At 40.2% G+C, this 21,511-nt stretch overlaps 1 protein-coding gene across 1 annotated transcript in view; it reads right to left on the bottom strand.

Annotated features, from left to right (window-relative positions):
• Positions 1–19,822, bottom strand: part of xpnpep3 (X-prolyl aminopeptidase 3, mitochondrial) — a 24,983-nt gene extending 5,161 nt beyond the window's left edge. The window contains exons 1-7 of the mRNA XM_015387937.1: positions 19,590–19,822; positions 16,879–16,995; positions 16,575–16,762; positions 15,861–16,080; positions 10,072–10,256; positions 9,921–9,983; positions 4,102–4,215 (exon numbers count right to left, since the gene is read on the bottom strand). Of these exons, the coding sequence (XP_015243423.1) occupies positions 4,102–4,215; positions 9,921–9,983; positions 10,072–10,256; positions 15,861–16,080; positions 16,575–16,762; positions 16,879–16,995; positions 19,590–19,674 (972 nt within the window). The 5' untranslated portion in view covers positions 19,675–19,822. The remainder of the gene's footprint in view (positions 1–4,101; positions 4,216–9,920; positions 9,984–10,071; positions 10,257–15,860; positions 16,081–16,574; positions 16,763–16,878; positions 16,996–19,589) is intronic.
• Positions 19,823–21,511: the final 1,689 nt, after the last annotated feature.

Below are 21,511 nucleotides of genomic sequence, written 5' to 3'. Positions count from 1 at the left end.
TAAAAGGTGTTCTTTATGTTCAACCTAAATACCAACGCCGATAGACCATCAGTAGAGCAGGTGTTTAAATTAATCAATCACTGCTGCGAAAGCTTATAGCAGTGAAAGCTAATATACCACAGCCATCACTTAATAAACGCAAAATAAACAACCCTCTAAAAACGGAAAACTGTAATGGACTGAAAGTCCTGTTTTTTATGTGGGAAATTATTTGCGTGTGTTTTAGTATAATTCTGATATATTGGCGCTGTTGTCTGTTTCTATGGCAACGATACTGAATGTAGTGTAGCTTAGAGACCTGCACGGGTCGAGTTTTACCAACCCGCACCCGTCCGAACCCGTTAGGATGACTACCGAACCCGACCAGTCACCCGCTGATATCTTCAATTCAAATCCGAACCCGACCCGACCCGTTGATATTTAACCCACAACCCGACCCGTTAACCCATCATAGGCTATCAGTTCAGTTATATTTTAAATACGGTATTAACTTATTTTTTACACTATTCTCTATTCTTTTACTACTTTAAGTCTCTCCTGACTAAAATTAGGTCTTAATATTTCCACAAGTCCCTCTCACCTGCAAGTCTGAGTCCACTGCTGTCCTTAGCATTTTTGGAGGGAAGCGACCGGTGTTATGGGGAGAGAGGGCGGAGGGGGGTGATGGGGAGATAGCGAGAGGCAACAGATTCCTTTTTCTGAGTTTTTTGTCGGGGTTTGTGGACGGTGAGCAGCGGGGAGAACTTTTTTTATTTTCTTTCTGAGGAGCGGCATGAATGGGGTTTTAATCAGATATACACAGCACCGAAAGCAAAATACGTGTACAAAATATTGGTGGGGTCTGTCCCCCTACCGGTCAAGATTGGTGGGGACATGTCCACACCAGTCCTTAAGGAAGTTACGCCTATGATTGTTCAGATTAACTTGTCTTCTTTATGGCTTTTATTCGGTGCTTTACTGCATTTGTTTTGGGAAAATATGAGGAAAAAATAAATACAGAAAAAAAATATATTTTTTTTAAAACCGCAAAATAATTATAGGGTGGCTAATGCCAAAGAAAGGATGACTGAAGCCACCCTTAAATAGGTCTAACGACGCTTATGGCGACTACACCAAACTTTCACATTCAATATGGCTGCTAACAGCTCCAACAGTAGACAACCTGTCAAGTTTTGGATTTGAAAATAAGGGAAATTTTAAGACATTTGCTGTGAGCCGTCCAACTACTCCAGGCAAGCTCAAGTATTCATTACCGGTATATGTTTAGATCTGCATAAGAAATCTAAACTAAACATTTTCAAATCAATGGTGGGGTGGTCAGATTTTGACTCATGATGCTAGTGACAATTTAATTTGGATAGGCAGATCAGTGTTTTTTTGTTTTTTTTAAATATAATTTGATAAAATAATATGTGAAATTTACAGGAAACTTCTAATATGGGAGGACGGCGGGAGAGATGGGTAAAATAAGGTAGTTTCCCAGCCAAAATGGGAGACTTTACTACTATGAGTTAAACTTTCCAACTTTGATAGTTTTTCGAGAACACCTCAGCATCTATAAGCAGGAAACTGGAATGTTATCCATCGCTTCACATTTATGTAAAAATCTCAGAGAGCAAAATAAACAGAATTGCAAGTATATAAAGCTACACTGCAAAAACAATCCAGAAATAAGTAAAAAATGGCTTAAATTAAGTATATTTAGCCTTAATTTGAGCAGGTAAATAAGATGATTTGCCAATGGAATGAGTATTTTCACTCTTAAAATAAGATAGTTAGATAATATTTACTTGAAATAAGACGATAAAATTGTTTTTTCTTATTTTAAAAGGAAATTGTCTAGTTCCATTGGCAAAGTGTCTTACCTCCTCAAATCAAGGAAAAACGCACTTATTTTAAGAAAAAATAACTTATTGAGATTTCTATTTTTTGCAGTGTACTTTCTTGCATGAGTTCATCAACCATTGGCAAAAAAAATCCCACAAGCATGGGAAACTTCAGCTTCAGGGGAAGAAACTAGCTTAAAGGGGACGCCCATTCCTGCCACGCATGCTCAGGATCTCAGAGCGCACGTGTGACGCTGCTCTACTCGTGAAAGAGTTTCTTTGAAGCGCCATTGTTTGCGGAAAGCTGTTCTCTCAAATATGCCTCTGCTCTCATGGAGCAATCAGGAGGAGGCTCAGAGAAGAGGTATGTCTCCGCCCGACTTTAAAAAGCTTTTTGCTTCTCGATAGGAGGATTTGGCCTGCGTGCAGCAATAAACGCGTGAGGGCAGAAACTCGTGCACATGTAGAACAGCGATGCGCACACGCTAAGCTATTTTCTGCCCCCAAAGTTTCACGTGCATGTGAACTCAGGCGCGAATGTAGTTGAATATATTTGCAAGCATGTTTATTTTGCTCTTGGAAGGTGCAAACCCTTGGGATTATATTGTTTATTTGACAGTAGGCTGACAAGAAAGGGTGTATGAGAGAAGGGGAAAGAAATACAGCAAAGGACCACAGATCGGATTCAAACCCGGCTAACACCTTCGTACATGGGTCATGCGCGCAAACCACTGTGCCACCAAAGTACACCCACCTTGGGATTGTATTATTCTGACTTCTTAGTTCCGAAGTAAATGAAAGACAACAATACTGTGCGGCTAAATGTGATGTGAAGTGTACTTCTCACCCCTTTACAATCAAGTTTACGAGGCAAATTTGTTACGTGTAGCGAACGGTTCTGCTGGTGGTCTCTTCCTGTTAAAGGGGAGTTTTTCCTCTCCACTGTCGCTGCATGCTCACTCAGTGTGAGTGATTACTGAAAAGTCAACGACAAAATGTGGGCAAATATCTGTTGCCACATGCCCCTCCAGGAGCAAAGTCCTGCAAGTTCGAGGACTTCATGCAATCAGCTAATTCTCTCTGTAAAGTGCCTTAAATGGTAAATGGCCTGTACTTATATAGTGCTTTTTTCAAGTCAGGAAACTTGACCAAAGTGCTTCACACTACTTTCAGTCATTCACCCATTCATGCACACACTGAGGGTGGCAAGCTACATTGTAGCCACAACTGCCCTGGGGCTCACTGACAGAATACACTGGCGCCACTGGGCCCTCTGACCACCATCAGTAGACAATGTAGGTGAAGTGTCTTGCCCAAGGACACAACGACACTGAAAGCCGGAACCGTTTGAACCGTCAACCCTTCGATTTCAGGGCAAACTCCTACACCCGATGCCACTGTCGCCTTGAGATAAGTGCGTGTATGAGTGTAAGTATATGCATAGTTTCAAAGATTTTTATTGGTTTAATGATTTGGATATGTTTAGAATAAATCAAATCACATCTTTCAGGTGCTTCAGAAGAGTATTAATAGAAAAATTGTTTAAATGATAGCTTGGATATAAACAAACTTATCAAGATGGTTGGAAGCAGTGAAGATTATAAAGCCAAACAGCTGTAGGGAGTTCATGCATGAGCTAGGAGACGCTGCCCAACAGTTTTTTTTTTTATGTTATAACAATACAGTTAGTGTTTGTAACCAGATAGTCTTTAAGGATTACTTCAATTAGTTAGACTTGTTTATTAAAAGAATAACGGAAGTCACATCAATTTTTTTTATTTTAGTTGATCACCTCCAGTTTTTTCAAATGTGGTAGAATTGCCTTTTTTACTGTTATTTAGTCAAAGTGTTAGGATTATAATTTTTTAAGCCATTAAGAATGTTTTATTAAAAGTTCCTTTATTCAATGCAGTGTTGGGATAATTTGAAAGACCTCCTAAACAATCAGAGGGATTCATCAGACTCAAAAACTCTTGTATCATTATTCTGAGGCCCAGCTTTATACCTCAAGCACAATTTATGTCTGATTTATTTATTTGATTTTTATAGGTGATAAGAGGCCCTTCTTATCACATGTCTTTAATGTGGATCAAACTTAAACATTACTCCCAGCTGCATATCATCATGGCTTTGGCAGGAAACTTTGATTACCATAAGTTAAATTTCTTGAAACAGAAAACTGCATCCATAGTCCATGAATCTTTCGCCATGAATACACAGCAACTGTTTAGATGAAGCTAAATTTTTCAAACCACACCTTAGATGTAATGATTACCTTGATGATCTGGTTGTTGTTAATGTAATGCAGAGTGTTTGCTCGATTCCCTCCGGCAACCACAGGGGGATAGGCCAGGAAATTCCCACCGTGGATCCGATTCTCGAAATCAAACTGGAAAAATAAACAGTATTTTATTAAGAGAGTCTTTAGGGTTATTTGCATTCTTATTTTTCCCTCTATTCAATTAAAGATATCTTATGAAAAAAAAACAAAAAAACAAGCTATTTTAATGAGATGATTTCCTTCATAAAGAACCTGGCCCTTTTTGAAATATTTCCCCCTGCAGAAAGGTAACAGTAACAGGCTGAGCCATTCTCAGTAGCAGAATCTACAAAGATATTTTTAACAATAATTGGAAACCTACTGTGGAAGACTTTTCATCATTTTTTCCCCCAAATTATTTCAACTTACTCCCACAGGTAGTTTTTGAGCATGAAAGACCTCAACAGAATCATAATACAGCAGTGAGGACCATCCTTACTCTTTGTCCCATGGGCAGCAAGAGAAAGAAACCAAAAACCGTAAAAGAAGTAATAACCAGTAGAAAGCCTGAGAGTCAGGGCAGCAGTTTTTACCAGGAGGAGACAATTTATGAGGGAGCTAGGCTTCAATACGGAGGGGGAAGTTTCAGGCTTCCTGTCAGACAGATATATTTCAATATAAAGTAAAGTAAAGTTTACCCCCTTTTCCACCTAATGGCTGTGACGTTGCAGCTTAGTTGGTGTTATTTTTATTACGACTGGTGCAACCGTGTAATGTTGGCTTTTCTTAGTTTGTTGATCTTTGTTTTTTCTACCTAGTGACAGCAGCTTTTTCGCCCACACTCCAAGTATAAATTATTTTGTTGGAACCAAGCGTAACCAACAGTGCAGCTAACGGCCTTTTGAGTTGCCTTGTTATACCTAATGTCTGTTGGACATTTTTCATTTGCCTGAGCGGCTATATCGGTGACGATGCCCCCTCTTGTGATTTCAGTCTCTTTTTTTATTACCCATCTGAATTGGTTGAGCCCCGTGAATTTGGACAAAGATGGCTTCCATAGCTATGTGGAGTGCAGTGTTGTGCTTCAGGCAGATGATGGCTACAGCCTGTTCCCTACCTGCCTTGGGCATGATCACCTTAGGGAGGCATTGTCTGAAAACCTCTGCATTAACTGTGGCTTCATGCCCCACGTTGGTTGGCCCAGCTTTGCCCTCATGATGACTCGGACCTCCCCCTCTCTAGGCAGGTCGCCCAATACAAGCCTTCAAAGAACAATGGCGATACCACAGTCTCTGCGCTACCCTCTAGGAGGAAGCAGGCAAAGCCTGACCATGGCCTGGCCTCAAGGCAATGGAATCTTCCTTGCAGGCACGTCAGTCTGATTTCCCACTCACAGTGACTGGGCTCTCCTCCCTTCCTGTGCCTGATTTGTATAATGTTAGGATGATGTTTTGTCTCTCCCTGCATATGCCTCTCACTTTAGAGATAATTATGAGGATGAGGAGGCGTGGTACTCTCATGCATCTGACACTTGCCCTTTTAATCCTGGAGCACAGTTGGGCGTTGTCATGACCCAAGGGTTGTTGCCTCCATCCACAGATGGCCAGTTGCTGGCTGCCTTTATGCTGATCAGAGAGCTTGGTTGTGTCATATCTTTTCTCGGTCTAGCTCATCAACCAGTTTGGCTCCTGCAGTCTCACCTGACAGAGGCATGCCATAGGACCCTCTGGCGTGTCCAAGTTGTGCCAGGGGAGTTGGTAAGATCAGCTGCTCTCGATGAGCTAGAACGGACTGTTTAGGCTCGTCAGACCAGCCAGCAGCTTTCTGACCTCTGGGGGAGTATGCCCACTTCCTTCCCAGTGTTTGGTCACAGCCTCGGGCTAGTGAAAGCCTGATTGTTTCTTTCCCCATCATGTGCAGTAGAGACCTAGCAGAGTCTTTCGTGAGCCTGTCCGCTGCCCAAATAGCCCAGGGCCTCAGATCCTGCTCACACCTCCTCCAAGGCTTGCAAGGGCCATTTGGATCGAAAACTATGCTACTGGGTCAGCCGTCGGACACCGTCACTGTGGATCCACGGATGGTTGCCCCTTTGATGGCTACAGGCTACACTTCCGACACCGTGCCCCCTTTTCTTGCTGGGTCAAAATTACTTATTACCAACCCGGTCAAATCCCAGGCGATGTACCAGGATCTTTCTGTTCTCCTGACCAAGGGCACAATAGAGGCTGTAGACCCTCTGCGGCAATGAAGAAGCTGTTCAACGTACTTTGTTGTGCCAAAGAAAACAGTTGGTTTTCGCTGCATTTTGGATTTGAGGGCATTTAATCTATACCGAACGGTCCTTCCATTCCACATGCTCACGACATCAGAGGCTCAATAGGGCACTGTGAAGGGTTTACATTAATAGATCTGAAAGACGCCTACTTGCAACGACCTAGTTGGCAGAACATTGGAGTCACCAATGGCGACTTCCAATGCTTCCATTCGGCCTCTCTCTTATGGCAAGGGTGTTTACTCTGTGTATGAAAGGGCTTCTCTCTCCTCTGCAGACGTCAGGCATCAGGATTCTTCCCTACATGGTTGACTGGCTTCCTCTCAGCCACTCTTGGGTTTACCCAAGTCACCTTCCTGCAGATGCAAGGCAAACTGACTTCTGTCACTTGCGTCATGTCCTCTTGAGTTTGATCTTTCTTTTCCCTTTTCAAAGGAGACTCAACATCTTTCGTCTCGATGCCATCATGCACAGGCATCGCAGACTCACAGTGTCCCTGGCCCCATGGCGAAACAGGACTTGTTCAAGGGTGAGACTATAGGAATAGTTGTGTGTCGCAGGGAGGCGGTCACCATAGATGTGAGTCTCATGGGCTTGGGTGTTATTTGGCAATGCACAGTAGTTTACAGTCTTTGGGGGTCACCTATCAGGTCGCAGAATCTCTCTCTCACCAAGGCCCTGCTTCTGGAACAATGGTTCCTTTACCACGAGGTGGTGCGCATAATTTGGGTCTGCTTTGGTCAAGCAGAGGTGGATCCGTTTGCCAAAGAGGAGTCAACTCATTACCCTTTGTGCTATTCCCTGAAGAGGGCATCGGGTGCATTGGGCCAGAATGCACTAGCTCATCCCTCCTGTGCGTTTTTTATACTCTCTCACTGATTTGGCCTACTCTACATTTCTCGAAGTAAATCATAAACTGCTGCTGGTGGCGCCATTATGGCCTGCCAAACCATGGTTCCCTCTGCTTCAGTGGCTGTGAAATGGGGTCCCATTGAGTTTTTTCCACTGCTGTCTCAGTTGGTGGAGAATATGGCACACCAATCATCAATGTCTTTAGCTGTGGGTATGGCCCCTGGGGGGCTCACTTTGTCTTCTGACTCTGTCAGGCTCACCACAATGAGTGCTAGGGCACCCTTAAATCAAAAGCAATGTAATGGCATATTATTTCTCAGTGGTGCTCTGTCAACAACAAGGTCCCAGTTTTCCTGCTCAGTGCCTACTGTTCAGAAGTTTCTCTAGTCTCTATAAGGGTAATTCTCCTTCGGATTCTAGTGTCTATGTGGCAGCAATCTCATATCATCACACATCGGCTGATAACTTTTCGGTGATGGACCATGGTCTGGTCTCTCATTGTCTATGTGGTGTTTGTAGGTTGCACTCGTCTTGCTCCTCAAGTGCCTAATTAGGATCTGCCTTTGGTTCTCAACGCTTTGCGAGCTTCCCCTTTTGAGCCCTTGGTATAAGCAGACCTCAAGTGGCTCTCATATATGACTGCCTTTTTGTTCGTTAGCCATTCTTTCAGATAAGAGGGTTGGTGAGCTACATTCCTTTTCTGTCAGTTACTCATGTCTCAGATGGGAGCCAAATTGTTCTAGCGTTACCTTCTGGTCCAAGACTGAGTTTATGCCCAAGGTGCTGTCCCATTTGCAATGTAACCAGCCATTGAGGTTGGCCCGATTTTAGCCGCAGTCTGGTACGACTAAGGAGGGCTCTGAATTGTTGTGCCCTGTATGGGTGCTGGAGGGATATATCGCCGTCAATTTTGCTGTAAGACACTCAGACCAGCTTTTTGTGTGCCATGGAGGATCCAGACAGGACATTCCACTTTCTAAACAACATTTCTCCCACTGGAGTGTTGATATTATCTACCACCATGCTATGAGGGGGGTTTCCACTGGAGGCCACTTGTGTTGCCACATTATGGGCCTCTTGAAGCAGATTCACCAGATTCTACAAGGTTGACGTTGCTGCCCCTCATCCCCTGGGTCAGATATGGCTAAGCTAAGAGCTAAGCAGAGCCCCTGCTTTCTTAAGACAGATTTTTATTTATTTATTTTTTTTAATGCTACTTCATCTGAAGAAGACTCAGTGGCTAGATTGTATTTTAGATGAAAATCTACCTGCAAAACTTCAGATGGTTTTGCATCTGTGTACTGAGCATTTCATAGAGGATTGCTTTTAACATTGGTGGTAACAAAGCAGGCTTCTCCAGACACCTTAAAATGAAGACTGGATCGATACCGGCTGTCGATACCAAAGCTATGGTAAGAGCTGGAAATCTACTTTTGTTACTAGCAAATGTGAGGCGTAGGCCAACTTTTTAATTTATTTATTGAAAGGTTGTTTACTGTCTAGGGTTTAAAGCAATCCCTTGGAAAAAAAAACCGGGATTATTCCATATTTTGAAGAAATGCTCCTTGCTCTGTCGTTGACATGAATAGAATGAGATTTGTCCATATTTCTGATGTAATAAAAAAAAGTGTATTATACCCCTTTCCCACTGGCCGAAAAAGCCGTTTAAACCCAGAACAGTTGGCTTTTAGTGGCAATGGGAATGGCTGACTGACGTGTGTCTACCTGGGTCAAACGAGTTGGCAAGTGACCTGCATTAAAATCGCCTTGGCTCTGATCAGAATGCTGTGGGAAAACCTGCTAAATTACGTGATACTATTGAGCGCAACTTACGGATGTCAACACACTGCGCAAGAAATGTCTGATCGAACAAGCCTAAACAAATCTGTTTACATTCAATACACATGGCACAGCATTTAAAGAGGGATACAGACAGATAAAAGAGTCAAACAATGAAGAACACCAACTATGCCCTGACTTGCTTACTCTCCATTGTTTACTTTCCTGATTGCTGTCGCACTGGTGACAGCATCAATGCCAACCTAGAGTGATGGTGTCACCAGACACGCAGCAGTGATTAGGAGTTAGACCCAGCTTTTTTTTGTCAATAGGAATGGAGCCAAATGCCCATTGTTAGAGGGTCAACCCGTTTGAAAAACACTCGTAAATCCAGAGTTTTCAGTGGGAAAGAGGCTTTGATCGAATGAGGAGGTTATTGGTACATGTCGTTTATCTAATCTGAAAGGAATTTTCCTTATCAAGCAGCAAAAACATGCTCTGGAGGGCTTATTGTTACGTTTTTTCACTTTCAAATGTTGTATTATACAGACCTTTTATTCATGATATAATAACGAGGCATTACAATTTTCATGCAGGATTGCACCGGTTTAAAAAATAAATGATAAAACATACATCTTCTTTAGCATTCTATCAGCTTTTTTCTGATATTAAAATTCCTTTTATGACCTTAAAGATGTAGGTGTGAGAAAACATTGCAGAAATCTCTAAAGTAGCAAATGCTTCATTGTACTGTGAATAACCAACATTAATCTATACGAGTGTAGATCGGTGATGGTTAGCCGATGTCTTAAAAAATAAACAAAAAAAAAACAGATAAAAATGCTTAATGAGTTCTAAAGTTTGTTATTTCTTCTTCTTTGTGACATTCTTAAAAAACCACTTATCAGGGTTCACACAATCTAAACCCTACCTTAGCAAACAAGACAGACTCATCGACATCTCCTTGCGACAAAGCCATCGTCCTCTTAAATGCCTGAAGGGAAAGGATATTGATTCATGTTTCAAATCCACTCGATCTGTTAAACACAATAAAATTTTGAGGTATGAAACCACTGACGCACCTGAGCTGTGATCCGGCCTGCCTCTTGCATTAGCGATACCTCTGCATTACTTTTAATGGCCCGGAGGGAGTGTATGAGGGGCCCAATTGAACGCGGGATGGGTCCTGCTTCCAGCATGGGGAGAACGTGAACTTGGTGGAGCCGAGAGTGAGCAGGCTCAGAGGTGTCATACCAAAGCTGATTGCCTGGGGGGAAAGCAGACCAGAAGAACTTAAAAAAAAAAGATCCAAAAGAAGTTTAATCAGGCAAAAGTTAAAATTTATGATGTCATGTTCTTCAACATCAAGCTTGCTCAACAATAGATTACAATTCATCCTCTTATTTCATCCAAAAACTGATCTGAGAACAAGAAAACATTTTTTTTAAATATGTGTATTTTCCCTTAATTTGAGCAAGTAAATACAATGATCAGACAAAGGAATTCATATTACTTAAAATTAGATAGATATTATGGATTTAAAAATACAATAAAGCTGTTTTTCTTCATTTTAAACAAGTTATTCCATTGGCAAATTTTCTTACCTGCTCAGATTAAGGGAAAATACCTTTAATTTTTGCAGTAATATGATTTCACTGGAATTTGAGGGGGTTACCTGAACCACTAAAGCACTGACAGTAGAAAGCAATAAACCTTTAAGAAGTACAGGTAATGCAAGACAGCATCAGAAGCTGTTCAGTTTGCAGAGACATATTATCACAGTGTCCATCTGATCAGAGAAGGCAGATGATGAGAAGAATCTGAGGAAGAAAACAACGTGAAGAAAAGGAGTTTGATTTTAAAGCGCTGGCTGCATTTGGATGCTCAACAATAGGACTGGGAGACAGACCTTAGTCAAGGGGAAATTCCCTGCAGGTAAATGCTCAGAGCCGACCCACAATCTGAGTGTTTTATGCTCAGTGGTATGAAAAAACATAGTATTGATTCAGCTTTTCAGGTTGTTCCTGTGCAGCTATTCTACTCTGCAAGAAGTTGGTGACCCAAGTGCATCCCGCTCTCCATGCCTTGTGATTAGCTATGCTGCCGGCATCCCCAGTCCTTTCCATGTTGATAGAACACCAACCGTGGCCTGCGAAATATCGGGCAGCATAGACCTTTTGATCCGGTGTTATCCTGTCACGGAACCACACTGGAATTTACTGAACTCCTAGTAAGATACTCAGCCAAATCAACGATACAGTGGAAATGATTATCGGTGCCTGGATAAATAATTTAAAAGAAACTTTAACACTCTGATTGCAACTGGGCAGAGAGGAGGCCATGAGGATGGCAGGAGGGCCAGTCCTTAAGGACCAGTATACTGCAATGTTTAGAAATAATCCTGGTCCAACACACCTGGATCAAACAGCTGAGTTCCCTTCTCACTATGTATTTAGAGGCTGTATCTGAAATCCTCAAATGCGTAAGGACTCTTTCGCCAAAGCTGAAGACCACCGTGATTGATAAATGTCGCTATAGAAGTGCTGGCAGTAAGGAAGAAGATAGGAATGTAGCCTGTATGCTTCTTATCCTAGTTCTTTTAGCATAGGGAGCTTGCAAAGTTAATTACTGGCTCTAAGGTGAAATAAGGAATCCCACAATCCTGTGCATGTACAGTTCTTCACATGGATTGTGCAACTCATGAAAATGTATGATCTGGAATGTAGAGCTAAATTGGTCTCAATTTTCACAATTACCCATATGTGATTCATACATGCACAGTACAAGATCCACACACACAGAGAAAGATTCACACAAGCATACATTTACAAATGCACATCACATGACTCCCCAAAGTATTTCTGGTCCATATAAAATCATAAATTAAATTACAAAGTACCAGTAGTCTTTAAACTTCACTGTATTTGTGTGTGGATTTTTGAGACTCACCTGACATGCCTTGATACACAAATGCACCTGGGATGACTATTTGCTCGGCTCTGGTCCGGTGTTCTGACAGCTCAGATGGCTCAATGGCTTCAGATTGTGCCAGTAGGCTCAGAAGGTTGTTATCACCAAGTGAATCCTGATTCTAACCCTAAAGTAATTCCTTTCGTGGAATTAATTAATCTATTTATGTGTAATCTGAAAATATTTTCAGTATTTCTTCATGTGCTGTAAAAAAAAAAAAAAAATCAAATAAAATGATCCGCATGTCGCTCATATTAAACTAAAAACAAATTAATCTAATATCCTGTCAAAAGGGTTGTAGAATCCTCTCCCTATAAATATTTAGTTCTCTGTGAAAAAATGCCAATCATTCTCATCTAACCGACATGCAATGTTTGTTTTTAAAACTAATATGTGTAACAAAGGCATAACTTTCTGAAGGACTGGTGTGGACATGTCCCCACCAATAATTTCTGCTTTTTTTCCCCTTTCGGCTCATTTACTTTAGCCAAGGAGTTGGGTGCAGCTAACTGTTCAGAACGTTTTGAGTCAGTGTTTTTTTTTCCTCTCTCGCGCTGCTCCCATGTCTCACCTCTCAGTGTAACATCATCGGATCTGTCGCTTTGAGACACCTGATTTGCGGTAATTTCCCTGCGTACAGAGTAATTACCTAGTTGGAGGAGAGACACACAGCAGCACTCAGAGAATATTAACCAGCAGCTACTTTGATGTTTAAGTAAAAGTTAGGAGACAGGTTGGTTAAAAAAAAAAATCATGCCACCGAAAAATCTGTTCGTTAGATATACAGTTTTTTCAGCTAAAAATGGCAACAGATTGTAAATTTATACAGTTAGTATTATAATGCAAGAAGCCTGAGAAAACATAGTTTGTTCTTAATTACTAGTTAAAAAAGCTTGGCTTCTCAGAGCACCATGACTCCCAGTTACAGGTTTAAATGTTTTCTTATTGTCCATACAGAATCAGACTGTAGAGCTTCTACATATCTTGAAATTTTGTTTCTGGCATCATTATATTAGTAAAGAGGTTCATAAATCTTTTTAAACAGAGCAGAGAGAAACAGATTTACTGGGATATGCAACATGCAATAAAATAAATAAAAGTTTGCAAGAAAAAAAAAATGCTATGCTATATTTAAAATGCAGCATATCCAGATTTTTCTGGATGGATGGAATTGAAATTGTATTTCTAGGGATGCATGATATATCGATTTTGGCATCGGAATCGGCTGTTATTCGTTATGAAAGCGTTTGGGTTGAGTAACAGTAGGTCCATCACCCACCACCCGAGTTTCCCCACCAACTTTCATTACAAAGTTATACCCTTGGTGTGTAACAAACCTAGTGGATTATTTTTTGTTGTTTTATGCACAAACTATTACAGAAACCTGGTTTGCTGGCCTGACGCGGTTTGCTGAGCTGACAGAACACTGGACCGGAGCGAGGCAAATAGTCATCCCACGTGGAGTAGTTTCTTGTGATTGGCTTATACAAGGAAACTCTGTGATTGTTTGGAAACCATCCCCTCAGTAAAAAATGCATTTGTGTATTGAGGCACGTCAGGAGAGTCTTAAAATCCACACACATATGCAGTGAAGTTAAAAGACCACTGGTACTTTGTAAATTAATTTATAATTGTTTATGGACCAGAAATACTTTGGCAAATCATGCGCTGTGCATCTGTGAATGTTATATGCGTGTGTGAATCGTTCTCTGGGTGTGTGGATCTTGTCCTGTACATCTATGAATCACATATGTGTATTTTGAGTGAAAATTGAGACCGATCCAACTCCATGCTGGAGAACTTCAGCCATTGTGTACCTTGTGTTATTTGTAGTTCACACAGCAGCCCGAGTGATCCGATTTTTTTTTGCCCATATGCGACCAGTATCTGATCTTTAATGACGGTCTGAACAACACGGATCAGATTTTTTTTTAGATGCGGCTCAGGTCAATTCTCTATGTGGTCCTGAATCCGATACATATCTGGTCTTTTCAAATGCAACCTGTCTCTGAACAGCCAGGTCGCATTCATGCGATCTGAACTCAAAAAAGGTTCCTATTTTGCTTATTGCAAAGTGGACAGTGGAAGATAACGTAAAGAGCAGTCTTTCTGATGTAGGGGAAAAGATTGCTTTGTTACTTCGGACGCGGCAGATGGCCGCTCACACTGAGCCTGGTTCTGCTGGAGGTTTCTTATGTTAAAAGGGAGTTTTTCCTCTCCACTGTCGCTACAAGTATGCTTAGTGTGAGGGATTGCATTCGAGTAAATGTAATGGTTTTGCTTAGAAAGATAACTTTGAATCGATTTGACTGTATGATCTGGTTGAATTGTAAAGTGCCTTGAGATGACTGGTGTTGTGAATTGGCGCTATAGAAATAAACTGAATTGATCTGAATTGAATTAATTTGCTTGCTCAGGTAGGAATAGAAATGAAAGATCTCTAGATGCCTTCCAGCATTGCTGTCCATGCTTACTTCCATATACACAGAGCATGCTCGCTACTTGTGATGTCATTGCATCATCTACTGCGCATGCGGGAGAGTTGAGCTGTATGAATGCAGTTCATACAGGAGATCACATACAAGTCGCATATATTTGGAAATGTGAACGACCACGCCAAATAATCTGATTTCACACATACATATATATTAAAAAAATGGAATTGAGGTATTGCTAAGAAACTAGTCCATGCATTTGTTACTTCAAGGATAGACTATTGTAATTCTTCACTATCAGGGAGTTCACAAACTGTAGTTAAAAGCCTTCAGCTGATCCAAAATGCGGAAGCCAGAGTTCAGATAAAAATTACAAACAGAGATCATAGCTCTCCTACCCTTGCTTCTCTTCACTGGCTTCCAGTTAAATCCAGAAAAGAGTTTAAGATCCTAAACTGCTAGTGTTTTTGTTTTTTCTGAAAAAAGCTTTGTAAATCTTTTATAAAGTAGCGTGTCCATACATAGCACAGGAGTTTGGTTCCAGGTGTTAATGGATACATACTAATACTAAATAAAAAGCTGCAGCTACAGATATATACCAACCTAAATAATGCTGTATAATCACCACAGGTTTTTCCACACACTGGTATCTAAGGGATACCTTTTTCTCTTGAAGCTTTTTTTTTTTATATTCATTTTGGTTTTCTGTTGTCTTCTTTTTCCTGTTGGCATCTTCCCTGTTTTCTGTACCTCTCATTTCATACAGGTGTTGGAAGCAGACTTCTAGGAGTTACTGAATATCTTCTGTTCTCTCTACTTTTGCTGTTTTGTTTTATTTTCTCTCTTTTAATGCACTCCTTCCTGTCTCTATCTCTTTCTCTCTCCCCTTAGTTCTTATCCCTGAAGCTGTTGGACTATCATCTAGCTCTGGGGCATCTATTCCCAGAGCTATATTGGCAAAACAGAACAAACACACAAAAAAAAAAAATAATTTCAAATCCTCCTCCTCATGGATTTAAGCCCTAAATAATAAAGCCTTACCTTATATCGATCTGGGAATTTCCTATTTCTTCCTATTTTAAGAGCAGAGGAAATGATAAAATATTAAGTTATATTCTAAACCTCTTAACTTTCTTAACTCACCAAGTTAAGGCATTTTCTACATGCTTTAAGTAGAATAAGTGGAGGGAGTTGATTTGCAGAGATAGTTTGATTCTCCCAAAAACAGAAAACATAAAGGAAATGATCTAGAACATTTGCAAAGTACTGCTTGGCAAATATAGCTTATTCAAGATAAGCCCGTTTTAAATGAGTTTCACTGAAGAAGGCTTAGTTGGTACAATTAAAGACCAGAAAACTTGTAATACATTTTTATTTTAAAGATGTCATGTTTCTAATCAGGTTTTCTGCACCTTTAAGAAAGGTCTGGCCTCTTTTGGATCCACCCTACCTCCGTCTCCACTCACCTTTAAGGCTCTTTAAAACAAGGCCCAGTTCTTCTGTGCTGTGAACTCTTTCTATGCCCGTCAAAGCAGCAGCCCCGTCTTTTCCTGCCCGGGGACCGTCCCACAGTTCCCTTCCCTGATCTCTGCGGGGCACAAACAAGATGGCCTGGTCCGGTCGAGCCCTCCCATACAGAACCAAGGCACTGTCAGGCTCTAGGAAGCCTGTGAGGTAGAGGAAATCCTACGAAACATAACAACCAAGAATTAACTAAAAGATCTAGTGGAGGTAGAGTGGAGGTAGTGTTCTTTTTCCAGGTGGATCGTCAAAATAAGTGGTCCTCCTAATTCTCAATCATTCTGGTGATATGTTTACGTAAGGCCATCCTACGTGGTCGTCCCCATTTTCACTCACCAGTGGTGAGTCTGACATAGTGGAAAAATTGCAAATCTTCTTTTGGAAAACAAACTTGAATAAGGGATGCAAACAGCAACTTTTAAACAGAGCGTGCATGAGGAGAAATGGGCTTGTGCACGCTCTTGCACATGTTTATTAGGCGTTCCCTCTTGAGAGCGGGTACAGGGTTGTGCCTATACAGGGCAGGTCTTTTTTTTTATTATTTACAAAAATCCTCCACTATAGCTTTCAGTATTTATGTAAATCAATGTTGGTCAATATCTTCCGACTAATGTCAAAATAATCAGTATTGATCGATTTCTAGTTACTGCTAAACGAACCTGGTTCTGGTGGAAGGGATATGGGATGTCATTGGTCATGTAGCGTACGGGATGGGATAAAACAATGACCACGTGGTTCCCAGAGGAGGCTGAAGCTCCCAGCTTGTCTGCGTGGGCCTCAATGAGCAGGGCCAGCTTTTGCCTGCGGAGCTCATACTCAGTCTGTGTTATGCCCGGGGTCACCTCACCTGAGGGGCAGAGAGAACAGAAGTTCTAGCTGCCTGAAGATAGCATCAAGCCCCCATGGTGAGTGTGACTAACTAAGGTTAAAAGCAGCTGGAATTGAATCATAAAAAGCATTCACCATGTTTGATGAGGTGAGGATGAGTGAAAGGGCTGGGCTGGCCAAGGTACCGAGGTGGGACAGTCTTTGGTTTCAATCCTCCTGGTTTCACCGAAATATGTCTGCACCATATGCAACCTGTAGAAAATGCAGAGGGACATGAATCACCCAAAATGTTTACAGTTTGTAACCTCTGGTAAAATCTTACAAAACTGTTTAGTGGAGAGGGTTGGGTGCAACCAGAAATTCAAGGCTTATTTCAAAGGGAGGGGAACATTATTTTCAGTCATGAAATAGAGCATTTCTTTTAAGGCAGCTTAGTCAATTTAAGGGTGTAGAAACATAATCCTTCTTAACATTTAAAAGAAACAATCAGAGCTACAACGTGGTAAAACAAGGAAGTATATATAAAGTTCCACATCTAATATGAAAAATAAACCGACTAAATAACCGACTTAGATTAAAAGAAATGCTTGAAGAGAGAAATTAAAATGAGGATGGAACTCTAATTAAACCATCTTTGATCTTTAACTGGTCTAAATTCAGTAAACACATCTAAAAACCAACATATGCTATCAAATTATTAATAAACAGTAAACAAAAAGTCAACAAGTTCTTCCATTAGCAAAATAAGTGTGTGCTGCAGCCCTGTAAGTTTACTGTGGTGTTGGCTCTTTCTGGAGCCCCTATGTGGACGTCTGCAGATGCAGCTCTGATTTGTCGGATGCTGCTGATAGGCATTGTCTCGACACACAGCTGTTAGCTTCTTCTCCTGGAAATGACTTCTGAACCAACATGGAACAGCAACAATGGGATTGTTTCTTAAAGGAGTTGATATTATTGTCATACCTTACGTATTACAATGGGTTGAACTCCTCTAGAGGGGCTGAGTGCCTCTTACTGTGTCCAGGACTCTACTGTGTGTCAGTGTTTAGATTTTAGAGAAGAAACAGCAGCAGAACTCTAGATAGTTTTATTTTCTGCTTGATCTTAGATCTTGGACACAAACTTATAAACCGTAAAATCCTTAAATGAGTAACACCTTGCAAAAACAAAGCAAAGAAAACAAATCCTGACATTTCAAAACATCATAGATTTGAAGATCTTTTTTAATCTAATGTTGGTAAATCACTATGCAGGAAGCTGACAAACCAAAAGTGTGTCAGCTAAAAGTGAATCATAAGGGTCAACAAAGTGTTAGTTTAAGGATTTCCACATTTATTCAACAGAGTTTTAAAAGTTTTTAAAACTTTCCTTCTTTTTAAACTGTTAATTTAATTTTACGTGACGCACAGTATTAAAAGATGGAAAAAGTGGTATTATGATTTATTATCACCTCAGGTCAAAAACTTAATTTAAGATGAATTCTTAGTGTTTTGCATTGAAGGAAACAAAGAAATGACACATGAGGATAGAATGAAAGATATGGAAGTACACACACACACAAGAAAGGAGGGGAGAATTAAACCAAGATATGAAAGGAAAGGATGTGCAGACAAGGAAAGTAATTTAGGGAGGACACATGGAAGGCAAGATTTAAGGACGGATAGAAATACGGATATAAGGATGGAAGAACATAACAAGGAAAACAAAAACACAAGGCAAAGAAAACAGAGAGGGACAGAAAAAGAGGGATAAAGGCAGGGGTGAAGGTAAGCCTGATCGGTCCGGTACCAGTAAAATATTTAGGGGCTGTATACGCATTTCCGGGAAGACGTAATGTCAGGGATTTTGTGCCACAAACGCTCGTTCAATACGTGTCTGGTGCGCACTTCTCTGTGTCTGTGGTTGCACTCTGCCCTTGTGGTGCACCAACTCATGAGAGATGATGGAAAACTTTCATTAATCTCCACAAAAAGAAACCCCATATCAAGGATAAATATCTAATTGTCTTGCTGATTATTTTTGGATGAAGACCCAGATGAAAAGACATACAGACCTTCTTCGATATTTCTCAGGCATTGTTTCTATTTTTCTATCCATCCAATTAGGATGTAAATGGGTCCTTTTACTGTCATAGTTTTATTTTCATGAATATTTTAACATTTTATTTCACTTAAAATAAAATTTTGATTTACCATACCATCAGGCAGTTCTAGAGGTTCTTATGTCATAAAGACTGTATGAAGTGATTAGAAATGAAGGGATATCATCATGGGTGAAACTGTTATAACCATTAGTTTAGATTTCTTTCAACAAATAGCTTTGTAGATGTTGCATCAGCCTGGTTACAGCAAAAAGGAAATACAGCAATCCCTGATAAGTTTCATTGCAATTATGCCAATAAAGTTTTTTTAGATTTACTAAAGGGTGTAAACAAATGGCCTTTGGCAAAAAATACTTTAAAAATGGCTGCCTTTAACAGTTTTCCAGAAGGAAAACAGGTCAGGGTGAATAATGGGAAGCTGTAGAAAGGAAAGCCATGCCATTGATGCACTGCAGGAGGTAAAAATAAAGGATACAAAGGAAAGTAAGAGAGAAAGGGCTAAATTAGGGGAAGGAAGGAGAACACAAGGGAGTATACAGGTAAAAAATTAAGTCTTAAATGCTAATCTTCTCTCAAACTTTTTGAAAAATACTGAAACAAAACTAGATTCTCAAAGTAAAAAAAAAAACAGTAAAGCTATATTTTATTCTTCTATAAAACGCAGAAATTAAGTCCCGGACTTTGACTTTCGTAGCTCCTAACGGTCAGTTAGTTAGATGGACTGAAAAGGAGCGATAGGACCCACCTCCAGTCCGGGTCCGCCGCGGCAGCAGCCTGACAGCAGCCCGCATGAAGCCGAGGGCAGGAGACAACATGCTGGAGGACAACATGCTGGAGGACACCGAGGGTCAAACACTCCGCATGGCGTCCTGCTGAGGACAGAGAGAGCCACAAACAGCCAAACAAACAACAAGTTAGACCTAAAACACAACAGCAGCACGTCGCTCTTATAATCTTCTTCTTCGTCTCCTCCTCCTCCTTCTTCTTCTTGGATTTCATGGCGGTTGACAGGCAACAGTTTGGCGCATTACCGCCACCAACCAGTAAGGAGTGTGGACCAGGACTACAGGCTAAAAAAAAACAAAAAACAAAAAAAAAAAACTCTACAACTCCAACAGTATGCACAAATGAAACCCCAAACCAAAAGAAATAGAAACAATATTTATAACTCATATCTTTTTTTTATGTTTATAATGTCAAATTGTTCCTTTTTCTGTTTAAGTCAAGTCGAGGCAAATTTATTTGAATAGCACAATTCAGTACAAAGACAATGCAAAGTAGTTTACATGATTAAAATATAGGAAAATAAAACAGAATCAAAGCAAGTAGGAAAAAAAATAAAATAAAAAATTCAGAAACAAAAAAGAATATTAAGAACAGTATTACTAAAGAAAATAAAAGTTGAACTAATGATGTTTCAGTTGAACTGTTAAACTAGAACAGTCGAAGGCAATCCTAAACAAATGTGTTTTTAGTCTTGATTTAAAGGAACTCAGGCTTTCCGCACTTTTACAGTTTTCCTTAAAAATTATATTCTTTGCCTTTGAGGAGTGTTGGCCTAGTGCTTATAGCAGTGCACTTGTGCTCTGAGAAGGTTGCTAGTACTTGGTTTGATCCCCTCAGCCTGCACTCTGGGTCCCTGAGCAAGACCCTTAACCCCCAAACTGATCTGTTGACTGATTAATGAAGAATTTGAATTCTGAGCAAATCACTGCTCTTAGTGGTCAGATCTCCTCAATCCATTCTTTTGCCGGCATTAACTGTTCATTTGAATAGTAGCATTAAATTGTTTCATTTCCTATTGGGATGAATGAAGTATTTTTATTTATAATTATTGCAATCATTTGTGCTGTGTATATAGATAAACCTTAATTTAGCATTCTCACTATATTGATTTTGAATTCTGGAACTACAACTGCTGGCCCGTTTGACCAGATGAACCTTAGGATGCATCTGTATCAATTTGAGCTTTAAATTTGTTCTATATACTATTTTACTGTTATTTAATTGCATAAAAACATTTTACCTTTAAAATAAGATAGAAAATCCCTTTATCTTCCCACAATGGAGAAATTGTTGTGTTAAGTAGCATTACAGCAAATGTGATCACACAAATGTGGACCTTCAAAGTGTATAAAAAATAACAGAATAAGTGCCAGAGTAAAGTACTGTTTCAGATGCTGATCCATAAAGTATATAACTATAATCAACTTTAGGTCTAATCCGGCTAATGTAGATAATTTTCTAAGCTTGTCTATCAGCCCCCCATTCATACCGAACTACATATCTCATTATATTCAATATGTTTTGATATTTCTCAATAACCTTTTCCATGTGTATTTTACAGGTTCTTCTACAGTATTTAATGGCAGCTTACATATCAACTGTGCAGCAATATCTTCAAACTTCAGCTCCCCAGTAAACCACAATAAAAGGTTTCCTTTGAATTAAATACCTTTTGCATGCTCTGTTGATTGTATTGCAGCCACTATACCAACCAAGGAGATGTATTGCCATCTTAAAAAGGATACTATTTAGGAAACAATGACCTGTTCTTATTCTGTTTATCACTACCTATATTAAGTGAGCCACAAAGCCAAGGTTGCATACTCCTGATCTAACTCTAATAACTATGATCCTACCTTAATATGCCTGGAGATTAAAGAT

This window comes from Cyprinodon variegatus, unplaced genomic scaffold (genome assembly GCF_000732505.1).
Source record: "Cyprinodon variegatus isolate N-32 unplaced genomic scaffold, C_variegatus-1.0 Scaffold407, whole genome shotgun sequence".
Taxonomy (NCBI): domain Eukaryota; kingdom Metazoa; phylum Chordata; class Actinopteri; order Cyprinodontiformes; family Cyprinodontidae; genus Cyprinodon; species Cyprinodon variegatus.
The sequence above is the reverse complement of the archived record's forward strand: the minus strand, read 5'-3'. Positions and strand labels throughout refer to the sequence as shown.